The sequence below is a fragment of the Arvicanthis niloticus genome, chromosome 13, assembly GCF_011762505.2.
Source record: "Arvicanthis niloticus isolate mArvNil1 chromosome 13, mArvNil1.pat.X, whole genome shotgun sequence".
In the NCBI taxonomy this organism is placed as follows: Eukaryota; Metazoa; Chordata; class Mammalia; order Rodentia; family Muridae; genus Arvicanthis; species Arvicanthis niloticus.
The window spans coordinates 76,477,808-76,488,666 of NC_047670.1; the positions used below are offsets into that span (position 1 = coordinate 76,477,808).

Consider the following 10,859-nt stretch of genomic DNA (forward strand, 5'->3'; position numbering starts at 1 on the left):
AAACAAGTGTGTAATTATTAGTGGAGGTCCTCTTCTGAACTAGGAAAAGTGCCTCTTCTTCAGGATAGTTTACTCCGTCACCGGATAACTGTTAAGGTAAGCATGCACACCTCGGCGAAAATGTATGGATGAACTGCACATCCACAACAGGCCCAGACAGCTCCTGGGCTCAGATCCTAACCCTATCTCACCTGGCAGAGGGCGGCCTGCAAAATGGCATCAAAGCCGCCTTCAGGCGAGTCCAGGTTGCCAGAGACATTCTGGCGTCCCACCTCTCTCTCGAAGGCTTGAGCGTCCCCCGTGAGGGATAACACGTGATGAAAGCTGAAAGGAGGCTGACAACGCTCCAGCCGGCTGGGGCACGGGTGGCGAAGCCTGGAGGGCACTGTGCTTACGAAGGGCAGCACCGTTTTGTCCACGAAGGAGCCAAAACCTGAAAGCGGAAACATGGGGCCTGTGTCAAAGGTCACAAGGCATCGACACAAGGTGCTGTCCGTGCTAAACGTTCAGACGAAAGAGTACACCTAGACCACAGGGACTGGCACCAGGCAAGGGCAAAATGTGGCTCAAGAAGGTTTGAGAAATGGAGGCGATGAAGAGGAGGACCCAACAGCAGCAGCCAGGCTTCCTGGAGGCTGAGGCGGCCAGAGTCAAGGGTGTAGAAGCAACAGGCGGCACAGAAGGGGTGCTTTGGAGGGGGCTCATTTATTTTGACTCAGGGTCTCTCTGTGTAGCCCTGGCTGTCCTCAAACTCAGAGCTCTGTCTGCCTCTGCCTCCTGAATACTGGGATTAAAGGTGTGTGCTACCACCACCACCACCTGGCAAGGGGGTGCTTTTGAGCTATGGGGGGTAGGGGAGGAATCATTACAGAATGTGAAACGGGAACGTTGCATCTAGATTATCCAGAAACACTGGGTTGAGATGGTAGCATAAGGGCAGTGTCCAGTTGGCAGCTGTCTGTCTGAACAGTCTCTTAGATTCTGAGCCTCAGCTGGCCTTCCTGTACAGCAAGGGATCCTCCAAAGGTCAATCCTAAAGCCCCTCTAGCTTAGACTTAGATGAGTGTCTCTCGGGAGAGATGTCAAGTTCCAATGGCCTGATCGAGTCTGTCAAATACTGGGACAGTCTAAGGCGGTGGGTGGTAGCATATGCTCACCTATGCGCACAGAGTGGGTGACCTCCTGCAGCCTGACCAGCAGGGCGTGCCCGAGCTGGCGCACATGTTCCAAGTCGTCCTTCATTGAGTAGCTCAGGTCCATAAGGTAGTACAGGTCCACCGGGTACCCCGCAGCTCGGAGGAAGCGGGCCCGAAATTTCTGGGGCTCCCCTGATAGAGAAAGGGAGGCCCGACTCTGCAGCCCAGCGCATTCGAGGCCAGCCCAGACTTGCTCCCCGCGCCGCCCGACTCACCTGGTCGCAGCGTGACGCGGATCCGCTGCGGGGCCAACTGGGTGGCCCCCTCGCCGCGGTCTCCCTGGCTGAGTGGCCTGTCCTGCAGCACCTCCTGGCGGCCTCTCGGCTCCTCCAGCTCCTCTGCGGGGCACCCGCGGGCCAGTAGCTCCTCTCGCCGCGCACAGCGCCTCGCCTCTGCCTCTCCCGAGGCAATGAAGTTCTGTACCCCAAGAGGAGGCGCACTGAACCCCAGACCCCACGGCCCCTCAGCCCGACTACCAACAGCACCCAGCAAACCCCACCACCTGCAATCACCTGCACATCCCTCTCTGTTCTCAGCCAGCCTCCCTGAGCTCTGATTTATTCTCACAGTTCACTTACTCCACAGCTACTGTGAAAACCTAATAGCCCTTTCTTCTTCATCAGCACCCAACTTCCTGTTAGCAGTCCTCCCCCTTTCGTTATCTCAACTCCTCATTCTCGCAGCCTCCCACCTATCCTTTCTCATTAGAGCCACAGACTTCCTGTTGAGATCTCAGAGAACTCAAGGATACAGAAAAGGGACCCCGTAGTCCAACTTACCCTGCGTGACCAGATTAAAATAGGAAGGGGGTCAGTCACACCAGATTCTGGGGAGGAGGACGATAAAGACAGAAAGACACATCCGCAAACACACACACACACACACACACTCAGACGTCTGGTACCCTACAGTGACTGACAAGCCGCAAGGGAAGGAAATGGTTAGGTGGCTTCTCGGTGGGCACTGGTGCCAGCCCCTAGGGAACGGAAGAGGTAGACACAGACCAGGGCCTTATCTCTCTGCCTCCCTACCTACAGTCTGTCTTCTAGTTTCACTATCAGTAGTTTCTTGGGCCCTCTAGGCAGCTGTAAATATGGCTGCCTGTTAGTGTGCCTATATCTTACCAAGCCTGCCCGGATCTAAGTCTCCAACTTTCTGTGAGAGACTGCCTCTGAATCTCTTCCATGAGCACTTCCTCTTTAAGGTATCCATAAAGAACAGCTTTTTGGACCAGCAAGGAATACCCACTCCCCAGCATCCTTTGCCCCTCAGGTACTTCCCACTCTCATGTAAGTCCACAGGTTTTTGGAAACCTTCATTTACTTCCTTCTCCATGTTAAATGCTGGGAAATAATAATCTGCATATACATGCCTGAGACAGACTCAGAAGCCCCATCATGTACATTCTGCTATGGACCGGATTCTCCCTCCAAATTCTCTGTGGTTATCAGTCTATCTATCTATCTATCTATCTATCTATCTAGATATCTATCTATCTATCTAGATATCTATCTATCCATCTATATCTATCCACTCACCCATCTATCTTCTATCTATCTATCTATCTATCTATCTATCTATCTATCTATCTAGATATCTAACTATCTAACTACTGTCCAAGACAGAGCCTCAATATGTAGCTGTCTGTCCTGGAGACCAGGCTGGCTGCAAACTCACAGAGATCTGCCTGCTTCTGCCACCCAAGTGCTTAGATTAAAGGCACATGCCACAATTCTCCACCTGTGCCTAATTTTTGTTTGTTTGTTTGTTTGTTTTTGTTTTTGTTTTTTGAGACAGGGTTTCTCTGTGTAGCCCTGGCTGTCCTGGAACTCACTCTATAGGCCAGGTTGGCCTCGAACTCAGAAATCCGCCTGCCTCTGCCTCCCAAGTGCTGGGATTAAAGGCATGTGCCACCACTGCCCCTAATTTTTGACTCTCATTGTGATGGTATATGAGATGAAGCCTTGTGGTGGTGGTTGGGTTTAGGTGAAGTCCTGAGGGTAAGCCTCTCGTGATGAGATATGTCCTCTTAAGATGTGACAGCTGGGACTGGAGAGGTGGCTCAGTGGTTAAAAGTGTTTACTGCTCTTTGAGAGGACCCAAATTCAGTTCCCAGCACCCATATGGTGGTTTGCAACCAGTGACTCCAGTTCTAAGGGATCCAACACCCTTTTCTGACCTCCACAGGTACCTGCAGACATGGGGTGCACATCCATACACTAACACACATGCACATAAAATAAGCCTTTTAAAAAGAATTGACAGCAGAGTGACCCCCTCCCCAAACCCCAATTCCCATGTAATAATATAGCAAGAAGGCAGCCCATCCTCTAAGCCAGGAAAAAAAAACCCTCCAGAGAGAACCAAATGAACCAGCCCTTTGCTCTTGAATTCCAAGCCTCTCAATTCATAAGAAGTATGTTTCCAAAAAAAAAAAAAAAAAAAAAAAAGTATGTTTCCGTTGCATTTAACTGGCCAGTCCACTTTCTCACATGCAGAAGCATGAACTCCCACAAGGACATCTTCCTCTGAACTCATGGGTCATGGGTTCTGTTCACGTATGCACAGAAACTTATACACATATGAGTCACAAGTTGCAATCCTGTCTGTCCAAATTCAGTCACACATGAGAATGAAGAGTATACCCAGAAAAACCACAGATATGCCAACACAACACACATCACCACATGTTCAGGGGCCACAGACCCGTGTTTACCAATTGCTTGCACCATGCACAGCTGGGGTGTGAGAGTATGCACTTCTGGCAGGAAGGAGCTGGCTGGCAGGATCCCTGCAGAGACAGGTCAGGATCCTCCCATTCTGCGGCCTCCCCCGAGGATGTAATCTTGGTATCTAATTCACTCTGACCTCCGCCGAGAACCAGCAGAAAAATAAGAACAGTTGATGAATCCACCATGGCCTGTAATGGGATATAAGGACAGACACACGGGTCCTGAGGGAGGGCCCAAGCCCTTTAAACTTAGCTTGTGGTTGTCAAGCTGAGCATTACCTCAACTCCAACTCTCTCCTCAGAGTTTCACATCCCCCTATGGATTCAGCAGCTTTTCCAAAATGGTGGGTAGTGACAGGTGCCAGAGCAAGGGAGGGATCTCAGAGACCTATCTTCCTTTGTATAGACTTCAGGTACCCAGGGTGGGCAAAGTAGCCTGAGAAAAAGTCTGTGAGCTTCAGCGATTACTCAGTGGCTAAGAGCACTGTGGAGCTGAAGAGATGGCTTAGCAATCAAAACCACTGGCTGCTCTTCCAGAGGTTGATGCCCTTCCACCCTGGGTTCCATTCCCAGCACACACACACACACACACACACACACACACACACACACACACACACACGGCATGACAGCTCACGGCTTCCTGCAACTCTAGTCCCAGAGGTTCCAACACATTCTTTGGCCTCCAAGAGCACCAGTTATGCATGTGGTGCATAGACATACATACAATTAAAAAAAACACTCATACTCATAAAATAAAAATCAATAAAATCTTAGTGAGGAGGAAACACACACCATTTTCTGGAGGACCTGAACTCTATTCCCCGTTTGTTTTGGGCCTCTCACCACTGCCCTTAACTCCCTCTCCATGGGCACCTGAACCCATGTGTACATACCCACACAGGTACACATGCATACGAATATATTTTTTTTAAATCCAGGTGTGTTGGTACCACATGGGAGGCAGATAGATCTCTGTGATTTTGAGGCCAGCCTGGTCTTCACAGTGAGTTCCAGGCAAGGAAGCATTATATGGTGAGATCTCTCTCAAAAACAAAAAGGAAGGCAAGAAGGAAAGAGTGTGGGACAGTATGAAACAGTAACGACTGCACCCCAATCTCTTCACCAATATTCCAAGCAGCAGTGAAGGCAGCATCAGATTCTATCCCACCTAGATCCCTCCATGGCTCTGTAGCATGCTGAGCGGCTCTCCCCTGCCTCTCCTCAGTCTCCACTTCTGTTAAGTGAAGGAATTGAAGTCTAGAGGAGCGAAAGAGAGGCAACAAGGAGAGATGGGGAAGCGTGTGCTCAGGGAAGGATGGTTTTACACTGGGAGAGCAGTAGCCAGAGGAAGGACACCTAAGAAGAAGAAATCCTTGTTGATGTTGGAATCTGTATCTCATTTTATTATTATGTCTGTGCACCATGTGTGTTGCTGGTGCCCTTGGAGGACAGAAGAGAGCATCAGATCCCTGGAACTGAAGTTATAGGTGGTTGTGAGCTGCCAAGGAGACCAAACCCAAGTCCCTGAGAAGAACCGGTGCCCTTAGCCACTGAGCCTGATATGTTATATCTACTATATCTCCAGCCTGATACATTTAGCTTAGTTTAGTTTTGTGTTTTATGCTTATGTGTTTAATTGATAGTGGAGAGCACATGCATGCCATAGCATGTTATAGCATGTTTGTGGAGGTCAGAGGACAACTTGTGGGACAGGGCATCAGGCTTGTCCGCAGGAATCTTTACTCACTAAGCAGACTCTCCAGTTGCTTTTCTGTTCTTGCTTTGGTGATGGTGTTTTGGAGACAGGGACCTGGCTGGCCTGAGCCTCACTGTGTAGCTCAGGCTGGGCTTGAACTCATGGCTTTGCCCCTTCAAGTGCTAGGATTACAGGTGTGAATCGCCATACCCAGCCAAATTTTCTGTGGCTGAGAGTTTAGTGTGATTGTGCACAAGGTCCTAGATTACACTATAAAAAAATCATGAATTAGTTAATTTTAAAAATTGATCAGGTCCAGCTGGGCATGGTGGCACATGATTTTAATTCCAGCACCTGAGAGACAGAAGCCAGCCTGGTCTACAGATTGAGTTCCTGGACAGCCAGGACTTCACAGAGAAACCCTATCTCGAAAGAAAAAATTTTTAAATGAATAAAAATTGAATAGGCAGTGATTCAAAAATAAAAGGTGTTAGACAGGGGTGCGCATGCTGTTATCCCAGTACTGGGAGGTGGAGGCAGGAGAACAGGAGTTCAAGGCCAGCTTAGACTACATGTCTCAAAAGACGTTTTAATTAATCAAAAATAAACCATGCTGCATTAATCAAAACAGTGTGGTACTGACATAAAGGTAAGCGTTGTGAATTGGTGGACTAGAACTGGAGCGGCAGAGCCATGTTTGATGTCATGGTGCAGGCAGAGGCAGGTGGATCTCTGTGAGTTTAAGGCCAGCCTGGTCTACATAAGAAGTTCTAGGCCAGCCTGGACTACATAGAGAGATTCTGCCCCCAAACAAACAAATAAACAAAATGAAACAAAAACAAAGAGAAAATTTAAAATAATAAAAATTTTTTTTATAAACTCCCATTGTGTGAATTAACACAATGATGGGCATCACATTCAATTATTTGGGGTCTGATGGATGTGGTCCCCTGGCACAGCATCTGCCTCGAATGTTAAAACCCCTTGTTTCAACCTTTGACTTCACCTAAAAACTTAACAGTTCCTTTCCTATCTTCTTTTAGATTTTTTGGAGGGGGGTTGGATTTATTCCTTTCACTTGATCATTGTGGTACACGAGTGCCCTCAGAGCTCAGAAGAGGCATCAGGTCCCTTATCACTGGAGTTAAGGATGATTGTTAAACAATACGTGGGTGCTGGGGTGGGGCTGGGGGTCCAACCTGGATTCTTGACAGCAACAAGTGCTCTTAACCACTGAATGCTCTCTCCAACCTCAAAAACATAACAGTTTCTAATTGCCTACTGTCACTAATCATGACACACAAGAAAAGCACATGCGAGCATCACACGTGTGCAGATGACCTCGAGGCACCCTCCGGAAGACAGCTGACCACCATCATTTATTCGAAACACTGGTAAGTATGGATAACGGAAGCTCCCTAGGGATTGTGCTATGGTGTTCCCATGGTCACCAGCAGTGTACAAGAGCCTGCTAGAAAGCATCCACATTCTCCTCAACCTGAGTCCAGACTCAGGTACTGATGCTCTTTACAGGGACTGTGGGGAAGGGTGGGGTACCGAACCGTTGAACACCCCATCCTGCTCACCACCCCATGTGACCTCAGATGGGCGTAGTACATTACAGAGCTTCTGCTCTCAGGGAGAGGCTGACCCCAGGCTTATCTTCACCGAAACCTCAGACCTGCGTGCTTTCTGTGCTGTGGTCAGGGATGCTCACAGTCTGCAGCACAAAGGTTAGTTTTGACTCATGTCATTAAGGGGGCTCCAGTTCCACCCTGTTTTCAAGACAGAGACGTCAAGTCCACTCATCTCTCCTAAAGGGGACTCTGAACTCATACATGGCCTCCCCCGCCTCTCTCAATTCTGTCCCCTTCTTCTTTGGCTATCTATACATCTTGCCACCTGCTGTCTGTCTCCTTCCATGCACACGTGCATGGGTGTGTGTGTGTGTATGTGTGTGTGTGCGTGCATGCTCATGTGCACATGTGTGTGAGTGCACAGGTGTAATGCAACCCTCAGTAGACCCGGAATGTGGAGTCTGTGGCTAAGGTATCAAGTGGGAAGACCTCTGGGCTGTGCAAGAAGAAAAAAAAATCAAGCTGCAAGGATAGCAGCTAGGGACAGACAGGAGATTCTGGGAGAAGCCCATGCTAGCTGGGGTAAGCCTTGGCTCATGGAAAACACTCACCTATAGCATTACCTCCTTCCCTCCCTCTGGCTCCACCGGAGAAACTAATGTATGAGCATCAGGAGGCTGAGATAGCAGAGAAAGAAATAATGGGGACCATAGGAACTCAGAAAGGGGTTCAGAGCTTTTCTCCAGACTAGACAGGGCACTGGAGAGCCCAGATCACAGCCTTCTTCCTCAGAGGTAGGGAACAAGTAGACCTGGATGAAGGGAGGAGGTGGGGGTGGGCTGCTGCCCTGATGGTACTCACAGGTGCTCCCGGAGCAGCCCTTCCTCTGCTGGTGGCAGTAGCAGCAGCCTTTGTGTACAGATCTAGAGGCTGCAGAGGAGGAAGTGACACACCCTGGGGTGAGGGACTCTTGGAGGGTGGCTGGTCTAACAGAAGGTGGAGCAGATAGGAGAGTGGGCTGGGTAAAGACAGGACCTAGAAGGAGTCCTATCTACTGAGCACTGTTCATGTGCTGAACTATCAAGAGGTACAAGTAAGGGTCAGATAGTGGCGGTGCCCCCACCCCTGCCCCTACACATACCACAGATGCAGAGGTTGAGGCTGAGACTCTAAAGAGAGACCAACTTTGCAAAATGTCACACAGGTAGCAAACAGCTGGGCTGCAATCTAAATCCAGGTCAGCTTCCTTCCAAAGTCATCTCTCCAGTGTCTCAGAAAGGAAGGAGCCAGACAGGAAGAAACATGAAGGAAGATGGTTCCTGCTCCTTTGGAAAACCCAGGGACCATTGTGTCATTGTAATGACTACATTTCATGCTAGGTATCCATCTTGGTTCCAACAGCCATCTGTCTTTTGACTTACCAGGAAGGTAAGTTCCTAATAACCCTGACACGCTGGCCTCCAGAAGCATACATCCATACTTGCTTTGCTATAACTGGTATTTGTTGTTGTTGGTGGTGGTTTTGTTTTGTTTTTTTGTTTTCTCTAATATTCTTGTGCCGACATTCTAGGACTATGAGAGGTCTCCTTTGAGTGGCAGTCTCTATTTTGGCTCAGAGATTGCTGTCCTGCTACCAGTATCAATAAATTTATCTAATTGTGATCTGGATTGAACCAAAGTCTTTTCCCAGAAGTCTCAAACTCCTAACAGCATCACCGCTAAACAACTTGGACTCTGAAGCCAACCTGCCAGAGTTAAAATCCTGGCTGTCTCTCTGTTAGCAGGAAGTAGTAAAACTCTAATCCAGGGTTTCACAGATCTGTGAGTCCGGACCCCATAGGAGTTTAACAACCCTTTCATACGGATTGCCTCAGACCATCAGAAATATCAGATATCTGCATTACAATTCACAACAGTAGAAAAGATTGCAGATATGAAGGACAATGAAAATGATTTTGGTTGAGGTCACCACAGCTTGTGGAACTAGATTAAGGGGTTGTGATGCTCAGATGGGGAGAACTTCCTATGGCTGCCATTTTATCTGCACTCAGATCGACCATAAAAATAAGATGGTGTCTATTTAAGAGACCATCTGGTTCGATAAGAACAGGGGCTGGGGGAGGATACAGCTCAGTGTTAAGATGCCTACCCAGCTTTCAAGAGACCTTGGGTTTGGTCTCCATCATTGAGAAGGAAGAGGCAGCATCTGTAGGAATGAGGAGTCTAAGGAGAGGAGAGGTGGAGCCTTTAAGGGTCTAGACAGTTGGCAAGTTAGAGAAAGATGACTAGGTCTGGAGGTGCCACTGGGGGTTCAGGAGGCAGGACAGAGGTGAGTCTGGGAGAGAGTGCAGCAACAGCATGGGGTGGGGGGGGAGGGTGTGAGGCAGAATAGTACCTATGGGGAGAATGAGTTATGTGGACTTTTCCCAGAACTGCAGTTGACCATTGAGAGCACTGCTTTTCAATGCTGGTTTCAATACTGGTAGAAGTTTCCTACAGGAAGCAGCGTTCCCGGTGAGCAGGGACAAGTCTTGTTGGCTCCCCTGCTGTTATCACAGAGCAAAAGTATTCCTATCATAGATGGATGCTTCTGAAAGGGAAGTTATGCTGGGAGAGACTGGAGGGAGGCCTCTGGGTGAGCCTTAGCTGGCTCCAGGCTAAGGGATAGCCAGACCTTCAGCCCTTCCCCCTCAACCAATGGTAACCATGACAATGTCCTCTTTTCCCCTGGCCCTGTGGTTTCCTCTAAATCTTCTTTCACTTTCTTCTTCTGCTTTTACCCCCTCCTCTTCTTGCCTCCCCTGTCCCACACCCACCTCCTTCCCACAGCTCAGGTCACAGATGAAGAGGGCCAGGAGCAAGGTAAGGAAAGTTCTGTCCCGGGGGCTCAGTGGGGGCTATAGGGGAAGTCACAGAGAGCAAGGGACAGTGGTGGACAATGGTCTTCCAAAGGGATGGGACAGAGTGAAGGCCTGCAGGAGAAGAACATTAGGAGACAAAGTGACCAGAGGGCTGTAGAAGGGGTGGAGGTCGCAGGGTGAAGAGAAGCCAGCAGCGAGTAGGTCATAAGGTAAGAGTGTGGTCACCAAGGATGGGAGAGGTCCTTGAAGAGTCAGTTCAACACTGAGCCAAGAGTGGTGTCACAGGCCTGCGATCCAACACTCAGGAGGATTATGAGTTGGAGGGCAGGTTGAGTTCCAGCGAAACCCTTTCTCAAACAAACAAACAAACTCTAAAAACACTGTAGCTTATGTGTGCTGCAGGTCTTCCAGGCCCAGGGACAACTTGCCAAACAAATGGCAGCTCAGATTGCTGCCCAGTGTTGGCGAATACACACCTAGGTGCAGTAGCATGAACCCATAGGATCCCAGGCAAACATACACCTAGGTGTAGCATGAACCCACAGGATCCCAGAGAAGGCAAGAAGCCACTGGTGACTGAGGGAGGCCATTCAGTGGCTCCCAAGGCTTGTTGCAGCCCTCCCTTGCCACCCCCTTGATCATACTTGGTATTTTCTCTGCTCCTCTAAGAAAACTTTAAAGTCCATTAGCAGCTCCACTACCGGGCCCAGCTCCTTCTCCAGTTCTGCAGGTCACTTCCGCCCCCCCATCCCCCTCCCCTCCTCTTCCCCCACCCCGGGTGACTTTAGTGGGATC

At 49.2% G+C, this 10,859-nt stretch overlaps 1 protein-coding gene across 3 annotated transcripts in view; it reads right to left on the reverse strand.

Annotated features, from left to right (window-relative positions):
- Nucleotides 1-10,785, reverse strand: part of Itgb7 (integrin subunit beta 7) — an 18,089-nt gene extending 7,304 nt beyond the window's left edge. The window contains exons 1-5 of one of the 3 annotated variants that reach the window (XM_076912142.1): nt 10,709-10,785; nt 3,913-4,116; nt 1,412-1,613; nt 1,158-1,328; nt 192-433 (exon numbers count right to left, since the gene is read on the reverse strand). In XM_076912142.1, the coding sequence (XP_076768257.1) occupies nt 192-433; nt 1,158-1,328; nt 1,412-1,613; nt 3,913-4,116; nt 10,709-10,750 (861 nt within the window). In that variant the 5' untranslated portion in view covers nt 10,751-10,785. Of the gene's footprint in view, nt 1-191; nt 434-1,157; nt 1,329-1,411; nt 1,614-1,975; nt 3,031-3,912; nt 4,117-8,064; nt 8,168-10,708 lie in introns of those variants that run through there. The other 2 variants (XM_034516269.2, XM_076912143.1) reach the window with 2 other exon arrangements.
- Between the last annotated feature and the right edge of the window lie 74 nt (nt 10,786-10,859).